General features: G+C 41.1%; 1 protein-coding gene across 1 annotated transcript in view; it reads right to left on the reverse strand.

Annotated features, from left to right (window-relative positions):
* The window catches only part of CELF1 (CUGBP Elav-like family member 1), a 55279-nt gene that overhangs the window by 29863 nt on the left and 5466 nt on the right, over nt 1-19950 (reverse strand). Inside the window, 2 exon segments of the mRNA XM_029285265.1 lie at nt 1406-1519; nt 13405-13508. Of these exon segments, the coding sequence (XP_029141098.1) occupies nt 1406-1476 (71 nt within the window). The 5' untranslated portion in view covers nt 1477-1519; nt 13405-13508.

Below are 19950 nucleotides of genomic sequence, written 5' to 3' on the forward strand. Positions count from 1 at the left end.
AGGGATTTTATAATATTAAACTTAATACAGGTCATTTAATATATATTTTAATTTGGCTTTTAGAGATATTGTATTGTACTGTTTTTATTTACCTGTAAGCCGCCCTGAGTCCCTCGGGAGAAGGGCGGGGTATAAATGGGATTAAATAAATAAATAAAATAAAATAAATACATACAATTAACACTGACAGCTTAACAAAAATGCCCTCTGGAACATTCTCCCTTCAGAGATTAGGATAGCCCTGACCCTTTTGGCCTTTTGTAAGATCTTAAAGACCCAGTTATGTGCTGGGGCCCCGAGTGTATTAAGGGTCCCATTTTCTGGTTATGTTAACATCTATGGATTGTAATTTCTTGGCAGCTGTATTTATTTTCTTTGTATTGTGCTTGTAATTTGGCTTTAATTGATTTTATGATTGTTCACCAGAGTCATTTGTTTGATATGGGAGGCCCTACAAGCTGAATAAATAAATAAAATGCATACCTGAGGATTTCTGCCTTAAACCATTACCAAGTAAAACTAAATACATCTATAATCGTTGAGTACTATCTGATAGGCAATTTATTTAGCATATAAGTGTGGATAGACACATTTCCATGTCTGGTGTGATTCATTCTAAATATTTCCAACTGAAGTAATGCATTATTTCCTATATATCTCTAATTCCAACTCTTCTTCCCCTTCCCAGGTTTTCTTTCACTGAATTAAGATTCCTCAAGATAAGTGAGGAAGAGACTTGATCTCTTATATTCTATAAAGCTCTATGGACACACACAACCATGTCAAACTATTAGTTCAGAGAAGTTATTATATATTGATAAAGACTGAGGGACCCTAATGTACTTTACATAAAGCATACTGAGAGTTTATCTGAAGAAAAATAAGTGAACATACTTTGCACACTTACCTGAAGCCAATTTATTCCAATGTAGTGAATACTTCAATAATAAATCATAGATAACTGAAATGCTTTGATAACTATATTACCCATACTAAATTAATTTTTACAACATTTTGAATTTAAAATATAATAAATTATGAAGAAATATAGTACATTAAATTGCATATTTAATGTGCTAAATATCAAGCTATAAAGATTTACATGTATTTAGGGCATTACTTCCTAGATTAGAATGACATGCCAATATACAGCTTTATTACTATTAGCTGCATATTTTCAAATAAAATGTACTTCCCTAGAATTAGCCCACTATGGAACAATTGGCTATTTTGCCCAACATCGATCTAACTAAATATATTTCAGGCTCTATTTTTATAATCTAAATACATGTATTTGCTTTTTTTTTAAACTCATTGAGCAAATTTCCCACCCCCAAACCCTTCAAAATAACAAACTCAAAGCAATCAGTATCAAGGTAGATGACTTTGAAAACAAAATACTTACATCGGGCTGGCATTCAAGGAGCAATGATCCACCATCATTTCTGGGAGGAAATCCAACTTAAAAGCAGCCATCACTTCTCTGCTTACCACAAACCACTAATGCTAGATCACTGTCCTGTCGAACCAATTGAATACCACCACTTAAGTTCTGCAGGTCTTAACACACTGAGCCACATAGAAAAACATTCAAACCACAAGAACATAAGCTCAGGGAGACCAGCAACAGACACCACAAAAACAGGCTGGACTGGGAAAGAAACATGAGGACCAGGATTAAAAAGGGGATGTGACCATATGAAGAGACTCAGCTCGGTATACAATGAAAATGCTGATGCACTGGACTTGTTTTGTGCAATTTCCCCTACTCAAGCAGTATTGAGTGCACTGTTAGATAAACAGTGTCAGATCCACAACGATGTTTGTGCGCAACAGAGCAGAAGGAACACTAACTTACTTCATAATTCTAATCATGCTCTCTAGTAAAAAAAAAAAAGATAGTAAATATTTCAATTTTAAATGGAACCAATATTACAAGACTCAGTAATACATCGAGTTCCTGATGTGTTACTCATTACATTATGCTCCTGATATGAGGCAAGATAATATTATAAAGTAATGCATGCTGATTTGATCCAGGAAAAAAATAATATGTAACTAGTCTCTCCATACCTGCTATTTCTCAGTAAGATTTATAAACCCAGATATAAGGAGTTATAAGGGAAATGAGTGGTTTAAAAATGTGAAAAATAACTAAACATTATTGTATTTCTGCCTTGAACCTATAAGTATATGAGAGACACTATATATACAACTTGCAACTGTTTAATGACATTTTAATGTTATGATGGCCTTGGAAAAAGTGACTGATGACCCATCTTTGAACTTTCAACTCTTGTACCACCCCCACAGTCATGTGATCAAATCTAGGTGCCTGGCAGCTGGTTTGCATTTATAAAGACTTCAGTATCTTGCAATCATCTGACTACAATTTGCCATTTTCCAAGCCAGTTTTAACAAGAAAAGTCAATTGGGGAAGCTAGATTCACCTAAGGATCTTGATGCTTTATTTAATGGCTGTAGTGATCACCCTAAAAACCATGGTAAAAAATAAAATTGGGTCTAGTCTAGTCTAGTCTAATGATGACTTGCTTTAAACTGCACCAAGTGACAATGGAAGTTCTGGACAAAATTGTGATTGCAAGTCAAGGACTACCAGTAGTTGCCAGCTCCCCAAATTCACTGTTAAAGAAATTCAGAAACTACTGGAATATTCTTGAAAATATAAACAAATTACTAGTATGGTTTTTCCTCCATAGAAATGAGCAATACTAATATTATGTTGAAATTATTACTTTGCGTACTGAATGCTTTTCTCAAGATACAAGCTCTATTGGACTCAAATCCAGGGTTTAGTCTTGTAAAAACAGTGCAGCCTCTAAAAATGCTGTTGAATAAATCTCTGTAATCTAACTGTCTGCGAATATTTTTGAGTATATAATTGTCCTTATTTATCATGTAGCAACTAAGCTGTGTAGATACTAACTAAATAAAAACATGCCATAAAATGTTCTACGTAAAAGGCTTCCTAGCAACAGGAGCCATGGTTGCCTGTCTTATATCTACTTCCAACTCCCCTTTGCCACCATGAGATAAAGAGATACACACACACACACAATTCTATCAAAATACATGTTGTGTACGCCACCTATGACAGTCTAATTTTAAAACCCTGCAAAATTTCCATTTTTTAAAATTACTTTCATTAGAACATTCAAGGATATAATTCTATACTTTTTTTCCCCAAAGTGAACTGCCATACACATTTAATGCATTAATCTCTATCTAGTTCAAATATATTTACTTGTTTACAACTGTGTTTTATATTTACTGATTCTGGATAGCATTGCGATAAGTTATAATTACTGATTCAGTTGCAATTTTACTCCACAACATCTTAGAGCAAAAATTATACTCACATTATTTTCTTCTTTCCCCCCCCCTTGGTAAAATCAATAAACATCTGCATTTAACATGGCAAATACCAAGATGTTAAAATATATTTTTAATCTCACTCATGTATTAATTCTTATTGATGTATTATAACTACGGTTTTCAAACGTAGCTTGATTCTATCTCCCATTAATCTTACAAATAAAGTGGAATGATTAACTGTGAATCCAATAATGTGGAAAACTGGAGATAACACAAATTTTCTTCCTACTTCTACATAAATGAGAAGACAGAGGATGCCCCTATAAAAGAGTATAAGAGAGAAAAGCCTGTCATATGCTTGGGGATAATCTGAGAATTTTAGGTAACAAAATACATCCAAAATTTGGGCTAGGCTTATTCACAGCTGGGGTTATTTATGAGTATATATGTTTTAAAATTATCCATATATCCTATACTCATAGTTAATTCCATCCATGAATAAGCAATCCCTCAAATTTTTAACCATGAAAAATTTGCCACCCGTGGATAAACCAATTGTGAAAATTAAATACAAAACTTTTCCATGGATGACATTTTTATGACTTTTTTTGTTAAAAATCAAGGATCAGTTTATACATAAATGGGCTTATGTGAATATATACAATATATTAAATTCACAAGCAGAACATTAATATAACAGCACTTTCCTTCAGGTTTCTCTCTATTATTCAATGGCACACTGACCTTTAATGTTGCAGAAAATGCCATTATGTACTGACAACTAGTAGTAGAAATCTGCCCTCTTAAAGCCATGAACTAAGTGGTTATTATCCTGTTGTAGTAAATGCTGTAAATTAACCACTTGCTTTCCTAGGTGCTTCTTGTTAACTTCCCAAAGACACTTGGTTGGGCACTGAGAGAAATGAGACATTGGGCTATATATAAATCCTAATTCTGGCATAATCTAACTAAGAACTGAGATTTAGCAGAATTCAAATGCAGAGCTTCTTCATATAAACACTCTATTGTATAGGTAGTTCTCAACTCACAACAACAATTGAGACAGAAATTTCTGTTGCTAAGCAATGCAACTGTAAAGTGCAACTGCACTGCTTAATGACAGCAACTGCTACAATCCCAATTCCTATTGTTACTTGAAATCCACATTCAATAGGGGTGGCAAATTCCTCCAGCTTCCCACAACCAAAGTGGGTAAGCCAGCAGGAAATTGCATGTCTCAAGCCCATGAGCAATTAGGCTGATGCTGCTGGGTGGAAGAGGGAAAGGGAAGGAAGTATGAGAGGTGCCATAAGACCTGGTCTTATATTTTTTTTGCCTCCAAAAGAGGCACTAGGTCTTAATTTTGGAGAATGTCTTACCTTAGGACCACCACAGCCAGGCCTCCCACACCCCAACACCTGTCGTGCTGCTGCTTGACCTCTTCTTTGGCCACTTGCCGCCGGACGCCATATGGCGCATTGCACCGTTGCCGCTCCTCCCAGAAGGATACTGCATGGCTCTTTGGGCCATTTCTGCAGCAGAAACAGCTTGAAGTCCCATGTGGCCTCCTGCCGCAACAGAAGCAGCCCGAAGCGTGGCACAAGCAGCAGAAGTGGCCCAAAGCGCCATGTGGCGTCCTGCCGGGAGGAGCGGCAATGACACAATGTGCCACATGGCATCCGGCCACAAGTGGCGGCAAGCAGACGCAGAAATAGTCAAATAGCGGCATGACAGGTGTCGGGGTGTGGGAGGCCTGGCTATGGTGATCCTACTGGTAAAGTAAGCGGATGCGGGGCACGTGAGGCAGCTTCACCCCCCTTACCCCCATCCTAGCTTGATTTTTAGGGGTGGATCTCACCCCAAAACTAGGGCTTAGTTTTGGAGTAGGCCTTATATTAGGCCCACCCCCAAAATCAAGCTAGGGCTTACTATTGGGCTGGGTCTAACTTTCGGGGAAACATGGTAGATCAAGAAGGATGTGAAGGGGAGTTGGAGGTGTGTGGTTTGAGAGGGTACACAAGAGACACCATATGGCTTGGGGTGTACAGTGACGCAGTGCGTGTTGGGGAGTGTGCATGGGAATGCATGAGTGACTTACGCAGAGTGAGTGCATAGGGGATGGAAAGGGTGCATGAGTGGGAGACATACCTCAGTGACCTTCCCTACCAATTTCCCTCTTGACTTTCTGGGGAAGTTGGCAGGGTTACCAAATGGCAATCACATGGTTGTGGGATATTTGGAAACCAGTTGTAAGTGCAAATAGTAATCACATGTTCATTAGGATGCTGGGACAGCTGGAATTCTGAGGACCAGTTGTAACCCATCATTCATTCAGTTGTCTTAACTTGGAATAGCCAGTTAATAGGTCAAAGGTCACCTGTACAGACATGCAGCTGTTTGGATCTTTAGAAATAGAAGTGTAATATACTTTTTAAAAGGCTGTGGCTTTTTGAGGATTTACAGAGTAACTTCCACAATCCCACAAAAATAAATGTTACATCCCTTACTGAAACACTCATTTTCATTAAAACTGCTTTGCACTTTCTTTTAATTCATGTTTCTGACCTCTTAATACCTACTTTACAACTCTTTTTCTCTATTATACATTAACTTATTATACATTAACTTTGATTCTTATTTTCCAATAGTCATTATTCTTTGCCTCCTTCATCTCATTTTTCCATGAAGCATCTTTTTTTTCATAATTCTTATTTGCATAACTCTACGTATGCAAATGTAGAGTTCCACAATTAGCAAAGTAGTTCCACTTCTGTGGACGTATGTATTTGCTCACTCTGTTCCAAGCAGCTTTTACATTCTCTTTCCTGATGTCCATTTTCATTCATTCAATTGAGTAATGAATCTTCTAATTCCTTTTTTAAATAGAACTTCTTTTCTAATAGTCACTCTATGCTTGCTGCTATCAAATAATGGATTTCATAAATTTGGAACCTCTTAGTACCTGTCTATCCTTTACTAATTCTCTAAATTGTTCATCGTAATAAAATCACATTATGTTCATTTGTTTCCTTCTGTATACATGAAAAGCCTGTTTCTTAGTCCACGTACTTATAATGGAGATTTAAAAATAAAAATCTAATATCCATCAAATAATTATTGTTCGTATTCATTTCTGGCTTTCTGAAGGGACGTTGTCTTACCTGAACGCCTTTTCTCAGCATGACGATGGAGAATCCACCAATGGGTTTTGCTTGCTCTTAGGGTCAGTGTCAGATCTGACTGTGCCGCCTGAACTGACAAGGATTGGATGAGAATGTCGTTCAGGTAACACTGGATGCGCACGAGGATGGTTCGTAGATGTGCGGCGAGTATTGCCAGTATTTTTGTGAATACTCTGGGGGCCGAAGAAAGTCCAAAGGGAAGGGCCCTGTATTGAAAATGCTGGCCTGCATGGCAGAACCTGAGAAACGTTCGGTGCTCTGGAAGTATAGGGATGTGAAGGTAAGCCTCCGTCAGATCTATGGAAGTCAGGAGGTCTCCCCTTCTGACACCTGCTAATATTGACTGGAGAGTCTGCATTTTGAACTTTCTGTATGCCAGGTGGTTGTTCAGATTTTTTAGGTCTAGAATTGCTCTCCATCCCCCCCGAACTCTTTGGGACTATAAATAATATGGAGTAGAATCCCTGTCCCTGTTGTCCCGTCTGCACCGGTTCTATAGCCTGGATGTCCAGGAGGTGCTGGATGGCCTCCTTGATGAGGCTCCTTTTGGTCGGATCCTTGGGTGATGGGCAAGGGACGAAGTGGTTCGGGGCTTGGAGATGAATTCCAGTGAGAGGCCGAATCTGACAGTATTTAGGACCCAAAGGTCCATGGTGGTGGTGGCCTGCCATCTGTGTGCGAAGAGAGCCAGCCTGCCACCAATGGGGGAGCCCTCCCCGCCGTCACTTGGATTTGAGAAAGGGGCGCCCCCCCGCTCCTCAAAAGGGCCGCTTTGACTGGAATTGCTGTCTGAATCTGTCCCTGTTACCGGTTCTGTCGCCCTGTCGGTCTGATCTGGGCTGATAGGGACGGGAAAAAGAAGTAGGCTCTGGGCCTGCTTCTGATCGGAAAGGCTGTCTGCGAGAGAAGGAGGAGACTCTCCTTTCCGTCCTCCTCGAGAGGTGGGCGAGGACCTTGCGTTTGTCCTTGTTTTCTATCAGGTAAGGGTTGAGGGCCTCACCAAAGAGTAGGCCGCCCTTGTAAGGTGCAGCCGCCAACCGCCATTTTGCCTTAATGTCGGCTCGCCACTGTCTGAGCCACAGTAATCTGCGTGCTGCGATGTTGGACGCTATTGCCCTGGCAGAGTAGTTTGCTGCGTGTAATGATGAATCTGCCATGAATTCCGCTGCCGCCACTAACCTCCTTAAGTCATGGTGGGTTCTCTCCTCCTCTGGGGAGATCCTGGCCTGGAGTTGGCGCAGCCAGAGCAATGAAGTCCTAGTGAAAAAGGAGTTGGAAATGGCTGCCTTGATTGCCCACGTTGAGACCTGGTGTGTCCTGCGGATGGTGAGTTCCGCCTTCTTGTCTTCAGACTTCAAGGCCTCCGCCGCATCCCCGGATACCGTGGATGGTGAAAAAAGAGTTGCTAGAGGCTCATCTACTGCCGGGACCTCTATTACCTCCGATAAGGCCGGATCTATGTTGAACAGCTTCTTGTCTGTCCCCCCCCATTGGAGGGAAAGACCCCGCTGCCCCCAAATTATTCTGAATTGTATCAAAGAAGAAAGGGGGGGCAGGGAATAAATTGTTGTGTGTAGGTGGGCTGCGAAAATACCCTGCTGTTTGTGTCCTGACATGTTGAGGGTCCCTCCTAGGGAGCCTTGGTCTCTTTAACTTTTGCGGTGCTGCTGGCCTTGTGGAGCAGGAATTTGAATAGAGTGGGGTTGAAGAGACCCACAAATGGTGGAGGATCTGGGAATATATCATCCTCCTCTAACAGCCCTTGATCCGTTTGCTCATAGTCCCCCGTGGGGGACTTCCTGCTTCTGGAGGAACAAGATGGAGAAATTGATCCCTGGTATGCTGAGGCTTCCTCTTGGGAAAGGTAGGATCGACCTCTTGAAGCCACAGACCCGGCTCTAGACCTATGATGCCTTGAAGAGGCCATGGCCTGAGCAACGGCCTGAGATATCAGGGATTGTAAGTGTTCTGATGACAGGGCTCCCTTATTGTCTGAGGGACGAAGCCCTGCTACTGCTGAGTGTGCGTCGGGTGCCCCCGGATTCTTAGGCCCCTCGCTTAGGGGGGATCTGTCTGACTGGTCTGCGTCAGCCTCTGTTCCAGAGGTTCCTGACTAGGCTGCAGCAGGCCAAATATTTCCTTCTCTGTGTAAGCAGGTGGGACTAGACCGTCTCCTGCTGTGTTTTGCCTCTTTTCGGCTCTAGAGAATTGTTTTTTCCAGAGCCTGGTGGCAACGTTTGGCCTCCTTATCCGCTGCCTTGGGAGGATCTTTTGCCAGATATTGCTTTGGCCTTGATCCTACCCGCCGCTTCCTGGTTGGAGGATCTTGGCCTCTTATGTCCAAGACTAATGGAGGAGTCCTGCGCTGCCTGAACAGCATTGGTGTCTGACATTGGCAGAAGAGATATCTCAGCGCTAAGACTGAGAGGAATCTCGTGTTAAGAGGCTTGGTAATGGGCCGGTCTAGGCCAGAGAGCAATCTGGTAGTGACTGGAAATAGTTCCGGTGGCAATGCCAATTAATGGTACAGACACCCGCTGTGCTCTCCTGTATCAGCCTTTGTTGTGTTGCTGGCAGAGGTATAGCACCCTTGAAGATACCTCCCGCTCACACGTGTTGGTCAGACAATTTGTCCTCTCTTCTCTTTCTCTTTCTCCTTTTCCTTTTATTTTTTTAATAACGTGGTAGGTTGCCTATGGGCCGGGCTGTAGGTGACTAGGTAGGAGCGAGAAATGACCTTAATCTGTTGAGAAGGCACTGTAAGTGAAGCAGGGCGGCACGCGCTTCCCTGCCTTCCCCCTCCCATTGTTCAACCGCTCCGGCCCTATTCTCTCTTTTAGGGAAGAGGAAAACTTAGAATAGATCGTCTAGTGCCAGTTCAAGCCAGCAGCGGCTTACCGGCGTCTTGCTTTGAGGAGTCCGAGCAGGGCTGGCAGCTGCGGTTTGAAAAGCGTGGCCTGAACGCACGGCTTGAAATGGCGGTCGCGAACTAGTTCTATTAATTGCGTCCGCTCCGCCTCTACGGTTGGGGTGCTGAGCCCTCGAATAGGCAGTCCAGCTGTTGCCGTGGGTTGGAACTGTCTGCCTTCTGCTCAGGGATAGGATTTGTTCCCCCCGCTCCGGAGGTCACGCGGAGCCAAAATGGTGACCGGCCTCTTTGTCTGCTCTCTGCAGATCAGCTGGGTTTCGGGGAAGCCTCGCAGAGTCGCTCCGCTCGGCTGCAAAGTAGCTAGCAACGCTGTCTGCTTTACTGCCCCCCCAGCCTCCGAAAGGTTAGAAATAGAATTTTTTAAGAGTTTTCAATACGACCTGATCTTTAGATCCAAGGTGTGTGTCCTGTCGGGCAAAAGACTAAGTCGAGACTGGGGGATGGCCCCAGGAAGAGGGACGTGGCAATTTGGCTGACTTAGTCTATACGAGCAGAAGACAAGCAAAACCCATTGGTGGATTCTCCACTCGTCATGCTGGAGAATGGCCCAATCACTTTTTTGTAATTAATTTGTTTCCATCCTTCCCTCTTGTTACAAAATAACTTTGTACTCAAGTTGATGTTCATACATCATGCATATATGAATTTCAGAATAAAACATTATTACATATTTTTTGATTGGGCAAAGTTGATAAATCTTGCATTCTTTCTACTCCTTCCCATATGTGCCCACTGATCTTCCAAGATCTGTTTTTCCTTTACCAGTATTACACTCTTTATTGGAAAAACGTCTACCCAGAATATGCATTTCAGTCCAAATAGAGACCACCAAAATCTATCTGCTCTATGCTCAGAACAGCGTATACATGTTATGTTCTAGACCAGGATAACCTGAAAATAGAAAAATTATAGAGTAAATGGGCACTGGAATAAACTACCTTTAACTATGTTTCTTTTTCTGATCTTGAGCCTTTAATGTTTTTGTAATACTCCTTTTCAAAGATTCGCACAACGTTGCTTATCTTGAAAGAGGATAGAAAGATGAATATGTCTGGGGGGGGGGAGTTGCACAATTTTTACCAAAACTCAGCCTTGGTTCTTCTAATATCATCATTTATACTCCCATAAAAATATACAACATATAAATTCCTACTTTCATACAGGCCCACAATCTAATTAATATCAATCACATGTTCTGTTATTTTAGTCTTTTCATTCATAATTAAATAAATCTTTCACTTCCCTATATGCATTTATCAACTCTGCTCCACAGAATCAGAATATTTTAATATTTATTACATCTTTTTTTTAAAAAAATGTTTCATATACCTGGCTTTAGTAATCCATGACCTTTTCCATTTCTTACATCCCAAATCTCAATCTTCCACATGTGTGGCAATTATTACCAGATAGGCCAACAGTTCTTCCCCACCCATCATGATTTTGTTCAATCAAACATTTAGTTAATATATTTTACTGAGATAAAGAACATGTAACCTTCTAAATCAGAAATGTCAAACTCGTGAGTCACATGACATCGCACAATGTATCGGGACAGTTTTGCCATTGCCGGCAATGGGGTGGGCGCAGCTTCCATGTGATGCATCCAGCCCGCAGGCTGGCAGTTTGACACTATTCTAAATTATTTGTATTCATAGTACATTCAACACTCTTTGAAAATATCAAACAATTTTGAATATTTTGACTAACATGCCATATAGTTATACTATCTAGAAATTGTCTTGTGATTGTTGTCCATATGCTACCAAAACTTGTACAGGACATAGAAATAGGCCTCGACTTACAACAGTTCATTTACACTGAGGGAAGAAATTATTTGATACCCTGCTGATTTTGTATGTTTGCCCACTGACAAAGAAATGGCTAATCTATAATTTTAATGGTAGGTTTATTTTAACAATGAGAGACAGAATAACAACAAAAAATCCAGATACACACATTTCAAAAAAATTATAAATTGATTTGCATTTTAATGAGTGAAATAAGTATTTGATCCCCTATCTATCAGCAAGATTTCTGGCTTCCAGATATCTTTTATACAGGTAACAAGCTGAGATTAGGAGCACTCTCTTAAAGGGAGTGCTCCTAATCTCAGCTTTTTACCTATATAAAAGACACCTGTCCACAGAAACAATCAATCAATCAGATTCCAAACTCTCCATCATGACCAAGACCAAAGAGCTGTCCAAGGATGTCAGGGACAAGATTGTAGATATACGCAAGACTGGAATGGGCTACAAGACTATTGCTAAACAGTTTGGGGAGAAGGTGACAACAGTTGGTGCGATTATTTGCAAATGGAAGAAACACAAAATAACTGTCAATCTCCCTCGGTCTGGGGCTCCATGCAAGATCTCACCTCGTGGAGTTTCAATGATCATTAGACCAGTGAGGAATCAGCCCAGAACTACATGGGAGGGTCTTGTCAATGATCTCAAGGCAGCTGGGACCATAGTCACCAAGAAAACAATTGGTAACACACTATGCTGTGAAGGATTGAAATCCTACAGTGCCTGCAAGGTCCCCCTGCTCAAGAAAGCACATGTACAGGCCCCTATGAAATTTGTCAATGAACATCTGAATAATTCAGAGAACTGGATGAAAGTGTTGTGATCAGATGAGACCAAAATCAAGCTCTTTGGCATCAACTCAATTAGCCGTGTTTGGAAGAGGAGGAATGCTGCCTATGACCCCAAGAACACCATCCCCACCATCAAACATGGAGGCGGAAACATTATGCTTTGAGGGTGTTTTTCTGCTAAGGGGACAAGACAACTTCACCGCATCAAAGGGACGATGGACGGGGCCTCCTTCCCTCAGCCAGGGCATTGAAAATGGGTCATGGATGGGTATTCCAGCATAGCAATTACCCAGAACACACAGCCAAGGCAACAAAGGAGTGGCTCAAGAAGAAGCACATTAAGGTGCTTCTAGCCAGTCTCCAGACCTTAATCCCATCGAAAATCTGTGGAGGGAGCTGAAGGTTTGAGCTGCCAAACGTTGGCCTCAAAACCTTAATGACTTGGAGAGGATCTGCAAAGAGGAGTGGGACAAAATCCCTTCTGAGATGTGCACAAATCTGGTGGCCAACTACAAGGAACGTCTGACCTCTTTGATTGCCAACAAGGGTTTTGCCACCAAGTACTAAGTCATGTTTTGCGCAGGGGTGAAATACTTATTTCACTCATTAAAATGCAAATCAATTTATAATTTTTTTGAAATGCATTTTTATGGATTATTTTTGTGTTATTCTGTCTCTCACTGGTAAAAAAAACCTACCATTAAAATTATAGACTGACCATTTCTTTATCAGTGGGCAAACATACAAAATCAGCAGGGAATCAAATACTTTTTTTCCTCACTGCAGTAACCATTCAAAGTTACAGCAGCACTGAAAAATGTGATTTATGACTATTTTTCATAGTTACAACCTTTGGAGCATCCCCATGATCATGCAATGAAAATCCAGTTGTTTGGCAACTGACTCATATTTATGACGGTTGCAGTGTCCTGGGATCATGTGATCACCTTTTGCAACCTTCTGACAAGCAAAGTCAATGGGGAAGCCAGATTCAGTTAACACCCTGGTTACTAACTTATCAACTGCAGTGATTCACTTAACAACTATGGCAAGAAAAGTCGTAAAATGGAGCAAAACCACTTAACAAATGTCTCACATAACAGAAATGTTGGGCTCAGTTGTGGTTGTAAGTCGAGGACTACATAAAAGATACAGAACTCTTTAACTGAAGGATTCCAGCCTTTCATACTCAGAATGTAGCTGTTGTGACTGTAACTTGCTTGCCAGATACAACATACATTCCCCCCCCCTCCCCAGGGACACATGGCTCTTAATCATGTGCAGAGTCAGATTGCCTGAGCCCCTCCCTCTCCTATAAATACAAAAGGTTGACCCTTTTACAACAAAGAACTCACCAGAAGTCTGTGGACTGTGGCTGGAAAAGAGCAAGGTTTTCCATCTCTTCATCAATCTCTGAGTAACAGTTTGTTTTTGCAAGAAGCTGGAAAAGTCTAGGAAACTGAGGTAGAAATACATTTGCTTCAGAAACCTGCTATTCTAATTGAAATCCTTAAATTTTTCAGAAGATTGTAAATTTAAACTTTTTCAAATAGTGTGGCTGATGGTGAAATCTGCAGGGAAAATGGCTAGAGCAGTGATGGCGAACCTTTTAGAGATTGAGTGCCCAAACTGCAACCCCAAACCCACTTATTTATCACCAGGTGCCAGGTGGGCATGGCCCACTGGGTGGGCGTGCTGTGGTGGTCATGGCAGACTGGGTGGGTGTGGCCAAGGTGGGCATGGTCACCTCGATGTTGCTCATGGGGAGGGATGCCTGTGGGGGCCGGGCAGGATTCAGAGAGATCCAGGGGGTCTCTGGCAGGTGGGGCAGTGGGCAGGAGGCTCGTCCTGCGGGGTGAGGCGAGGCAAGGCAAGGCAGGGCTGGGGTGCTATTGTCGTAGGGCGAGGCAGGGGCTGCTGCTGCCTGACACCATCGACCCCCACACAGAGAGGCCAGCGAGCACATTGGGGCCAATAGTGTCAATCAGCAGCCACAGCCTGCCGCCCTCTCGACCGGCGCACTCTGGGGCTCCACAGCCCGCCACCAGAAGTTCAGAGAAGCTGCCTCTGAGCTGGACAGATGGCTAACAGCTGAGGAGGCGATGCAGTGGGTCATGCCCAGGAAAAGGAGAGCATGCGAGGCCAGGAGGGATGGGACGGGGGGAGGGAAACCAGCCATGCTGGGATGCATCCAGCCACGTGGGACTTTGGCGAATTAGCGGGCAGCTGGTTGAAGAGGGACAGTTGCCATCTCCGGGGCATGGCGCGCATGCCCACAGAGAGGGCTCCGAGTGCTGCCTCTGGCACGCGTGCCATAGGTTCGCCATCACTGGGCTAGAGGCTTCTTCAGGAAGCCTTCTGTGTCTTTGTATCCTTGTTTATTTACTATTTTTGGGACAAGAGTTTGGTAGTCCCTGTTACCACCACCTATCCAGCTCCTAAACCTATTTTGTGTGAGAGGTAGGACTTTTATGACTTTTGCTATTATTCCGGCAATTAAACAGTCATAATGCAAACATTTCACTCTGAAGTTTAGAGGCACAGGGACAGGATTCACCCTTTCCTATTGACTTTTGTAAGCTAAGCCAGTTTCACAAAGCGTAAGCAAAAGCAAACTTTTTAAAGGAAAAGTACAATGTAAGTAAAACAAAAACACCCTGTCTTAAATGTAAGTAACAAGGTGTTAACATTCATTGCTGAAATAAATTGCAGAACTGTCCAGATCAGGTTATACGGACATTGGTAAATTGTTCAAAAGGAAAAATCTAAAATACACATGGTGCTCTTCTACACCCAAGTTTCCAGAAAAAGACTAGCAAAGTTACATATTATTGTTATGGATCACAAGAATTTCCAAAGAAAAGCACGTATTTTCACGCAGGCAGCCTAAAATATAGATAAAAGGTCAAATAAAGCTCCAGATATCATTCCCTCTGTGAAATTGAGACACTCACCACCAGATAAAAAAAATTAACACATAAAAAAACAGACACAAATGCCTGGCTTGAGATTTTTGCTATTTACTACAGAAAAGGGTTGTCACTCAATAATAAAGCACATATTACGACAGCCAAAGGTCCCAAATTTACTCCTGGGCATAAAAGAAGGCCTGAAAGAAGGAAAGTGTCTGCCAAGCAATGTCAATAAAAAAAGGCTAGATAGACCACTAACCTCTCCCATATTAAGCAGCGTACAATTTTAAGTTAAATTCAGTCTACAATAGCAATATTGCTTGTTCAAATAATTTATTTATATACTGACTTGTCTCCAGGAACAGTAGAGATATTACTCCCTCCGCCCATTTTCTCCTCACAATAAAACCCTATAGGCAAGTGGACTAAGGAGGACTGATTTACTGAAAGCTACCCATAAAGCAACCTTGGTTGTGGTTAAACCTAATTCTCACTTTCCCCAGTTTTAATTCAACTCCCTAACCATTACATCTCACTGATAATTGAGACACGGCTTCAAAGTACAGCACATACAACCTTTTGTCCAGTACCCCTGGCATTCCAGTAACAAGTCTTCTAACCTTCTGTTTAATCCAGGAAAAAATGAAGCAAATTAAGCCACATGGGTGGTCTTTCATCACCATGGATAAAGATGCTTCCTCTAACAATTTAAGAGCATAGCTAATCATGCCAATACAATACAATTCTATGTTTTTTGCCTTTGTAATTAGTAGCAAGCTTAATCAATTGGTGAATATTTTTCAATGACAGCAGAAATTATATTTGGATTCCACCAAATATTAAGCCTTGTAATTGAGAGGACAACAGATCAGAGTTAAGTGCAAACTGATACTAACTGAAGCACATCTTAACTTCATACTTACAAAGAAGCAATCTGAATTAGCTATAATTACTACCGAGATGCTAGGGCAGAAGTAGGCAATGTGTCTTTGACATTCCCCTTGGTATCGGTAAAGCTCCCGGCCCTACGTGACATTGACCTCTTGGCTGGCTGAGACCGCTGAAGGTCCTGGGCTTCTTTTACTTTACTTTTACTTTATTTTTGATTTATATCCCGCCCTTCTCCCAACGGGGACTCAGGGCGGCTCACAACATATTTAAAAACAGAAACATACAGTCCCCACCCAATAAAACCAATTAAGAATAAATATTTCAGAGTTGTGTTATTTAAAATATTCTAAAAAATGAACCCGATTTAAAATCCTCCCTAGGCCAGGCCAGCTTGTTGGNGGGGGGTAGCTCGTTCCAGAGGGCGGGGGCACCCACAGAGAAGGCCCTCCCCCTGGGCGTCGCCAGCCGACACTGCCTGGCCGACGGCACCCTGAGGAGGCCCACTCTGTGGGAGCGTACCGGTCTATGGGAGGGAATCTGTGGCAGAAGGCGGTCTCGGAGATAACCAGGTCTACTTCAACCTCCGTACCACTGTCACCAAGGAATGCCACTGAGCAGAGTGGCCACAAGGGCAGAGATTGTCGGGGAGGGGAGATAGGTGGATGAGGAGACATGAAGTTGTAAGTGTAGGTGGGCTGCCAAACACCCAAAGTTTGATTACGTGATCATGGGGGAGCTGCCGTGGCCATAACAGATGTAAGTACCATTCATTCAGCAGCACTGTAATGTAACTGAGGACTACCTATAATTGAAAGGAAAAGACTGTTATGTGACAAACAGAACATAAATATTACTCTGCACTGCACTTAGAAAGCAGTAGAAGCAGCATAAATTTTGTTTCTGCAGCTACAAAGTCCAATGGAGGGGAAAAAACTGACTGCCTCTTCTAAATGTGTATGTGCTAAAGAATGCAGAGGAAAGCTGATCTCAAAGTGGAACAAAACTTGGCTGTTTCAACTAGCACTGTTCTAGAATTCTGGCTGTTCTGAATGCTGTGATGTGGTTGCTATTTTACGACTCATTATTGATTTTCTTCCCTTTCAAAGTATTTGTATGTGTTGTCTGTTGAGTCTGGGATAGGTTAATGAGACTCTAGAATGCCTTGCAATGCAAATTCATGCAGCATAAAATTGATAAGTTACCTTGCATTTTGAAAATGTTGAGAATTAAAATCTAGTCTAGTATGTTTAGTGAAAGAAATATTCAGTTTACATAACCAATAAATACCAGATATCAAATATAAGTGCAGGACAGCAAAATGAAAGTATTAAGGTCACCCACATTCCAAATTCAATTCATGAGAGGTAGGCTTCTGATGTTCAGACAGGATAAAAGGCTCTGTCTACATGCCATCTCAGTAACATATAAACATGGAATAAGATGACTGACAAATTCCAGGAAACTGCCTTCACTTGTCCATAATAGCAACATGAGAAGAATTACTAAAGCACTAGATTTAATGAGGGTGCCATGGAGATTTTATCTTCTAGGACAAAGAAAAAAAATAGCAAAGAGCCAGGTATTAAGAAAAATGTAGCATGTAGTAATAAGAAACAGTTATTTAGTAATACATTTGTGAGAAGTACTCAGGTATAGCATCAGCAGTAATCTGAGAAAAGATATTTAACAAGTAAAATAAAAATTAAAGGAACGGGGGTATCTGTTATGCTTCTGCCTCAAAAAGGTGCCTGGTATTTTCTATAATATTTGATTCCTTCTTTGTTTTCCAAGGGGCTGTTTCTATTTTGAAAAAGTAGAAACAAGTGACCATGAAAACAAGTGAAGCAGAAATGGTCAGAATGACATATAGTAGTTTGGTATAAGCCTAAAATTTGTGTTTTAATGGAAAGTTTTAGACTAGAGATTGATAAACTGACCATCATAGAAATCCTCATTATTGGCATGCTGGCTACACTGGAGGGAGTTGAAATTCGGGAGAATCTAAAGCAGTGGTAGTACACCTATGACACTGGTCTCAATGGTGACATGCCACAATGTTTTGGGAGACATGCCAGCATTCAACAATACACCTAACAACTACTGTTATTCTTGAAAGTATGATCTGTTCTAGTGTGATTTTTGGAGGCTGGAGAGGCCACGCGAGAATGGGATATGCCCCGTGGTCTCTGGACTCTCTGAAAATTGTGTGAGAACAGGGCGTGCTTTCTTCCAGTTTTCAGAGGCTGCAAAAGAATATTCTCTGAAGCCCCAAGCACCTAAGGCCTCGTGTAACCCGCAGCAGCCTTGGATAGGTTACAGGGGCCTGTCAACAAAAAGAGAATACTGACTGAAGATAACCAGCACACAGCAGATTGGGGAACACACCAGGTGGCCTTTTTGAGTGGCAGCGGTGAGGTTAGGGCTAAAATTGAGCCCCAGGCCTCTATTTGGGGCTTAGCATTAGCACTGCCTCCACATGCTACTGTTAAAGGTGGCCTAAATGGGGAGAATATAATTCTCTTTGGCTGTGTGTGTGTGCCTGTGTAACATGCCAGCACAGCAAAGTTGGGCATTTTCTGAATTTTTGACATGTCAAGCCTAAAAGGTTCACCAACATTGATCTAAAGGATCATGAGTTACACATCACTTTCTTTTAAACTGATTGGGCCAGTTTTAGCAGGTAAGACTCAAGTGAGTCTCAACATTAAGAAATCAAGGTAACTTCTTTTGACAATAGGTAACTTAAATCATGCGAAATCTGCTCAGATAGTTTAAATATAAATGGAATGGAATGAACTATATATAGAGAAAAAATATCAAAACACTAATCACTAATGTCATCTAGATACTTGAGAAAATAAAATAAACTTCAAATTAGTCTAATTCTTAACTCCAAAACCCAATCCCAATTCTGTAACATTTGTGGCAGTTCCAAAAAATATATAAAAGACAAGTGCATATGGAAAGGACTAGATTTCACAGGCTTTAATGTCTGTCAGGGACATTATGCACTCTGGGATATCAATTTTACACAGGACAAAGATACTTTCATGAACCTACCAATCAGTTTTCATTCCAAGCATACATATTGGATTACCCCTATCTTTGCATTGAGAACTACACGTTAGCAGGCAAGAAATGACCAAGTCTCAGGCTGCAAATGCAAACATATGAGCAATTTGGGTTAAATGGATTTGAAAAGCCAATTTGCAATACAAATGTTATGAACACCTATTTTTAATATGCACTTATATAGTAATATAGCAAAAAAAAATTAAAGAAAACATTTCTACTCACTTTAAAAGCAAACCACTTTGTTTATTCTATGAATTACACTAGTCTATGAATCTTGCAAGACCCATTATGGCCTCTGTTGGCTTAAAACCTCTCATAAATAATTGACATTTGCATTTAGACTTGGGATAAGCAATAGCTTTACTGTATTTGGCATTATATAAATAATAAAAAAATAAACACAAGTATTTTAAACCTCTAGAAATATAAGGCTTAACCTCCCTGCTTTCTAACTCTAACATACAATATAATATCAATAACATTGCTAATTGTAAACTGAAAATACCACCTGATATATGGCATGTTTGCATGTATACAGACCTACTATATCACCTGGACTCTAAATTATGCATTTAAGCAAAGTATGTACAATTTTATAATACAAGACAATAACAGTCTATTAATACAAATACCATTGTTCAGAAAAACACCATTATCAATTATGATTTTATTTGGGCAATTTTTTGCATAACTGCATCCACACACTGCAATAAACTATAAAGCAGTTTATTTGGTTTCTGCTGTATGAATGTAACCAGTGTCATTTCTCAAGATGCTATTACTAAGATATGTTGACATTCAAGTCTCAGCTGGCAGCCATTTGGTATTATTATTATTATTATTATTATTTTAATTTGTATACCGCCCTTCTCCCATAGGACTCAGGGCGGTTCACAGCATATTAAAAACAAATAATATACCCAAAATACAAAAAATACACAATACAAAAATACAAAAATACAAAAGAATAAACCCCGATAAAAGCCGAATTAAAACCAAATATTACCAGCTGTGTTTCCGATT

Source organism: Protobothrops mucrosquamatus, unplaced genomic scaffold (assembly GCF_001527695.2).
Source record: "Protobothrops mucrosquamatus isolate PMUCROS unplaced genomic scaffold, P.Mucros_1.0 scaffold1452, whole genome shotgun sequence".
NCBI classification, from domain to species: Eukaryota; Metazoa; Chordata; class Lepidosauria; order Squamata; family Viperidae; genus Protobothrops; species Protobothrops mucrosquamatus.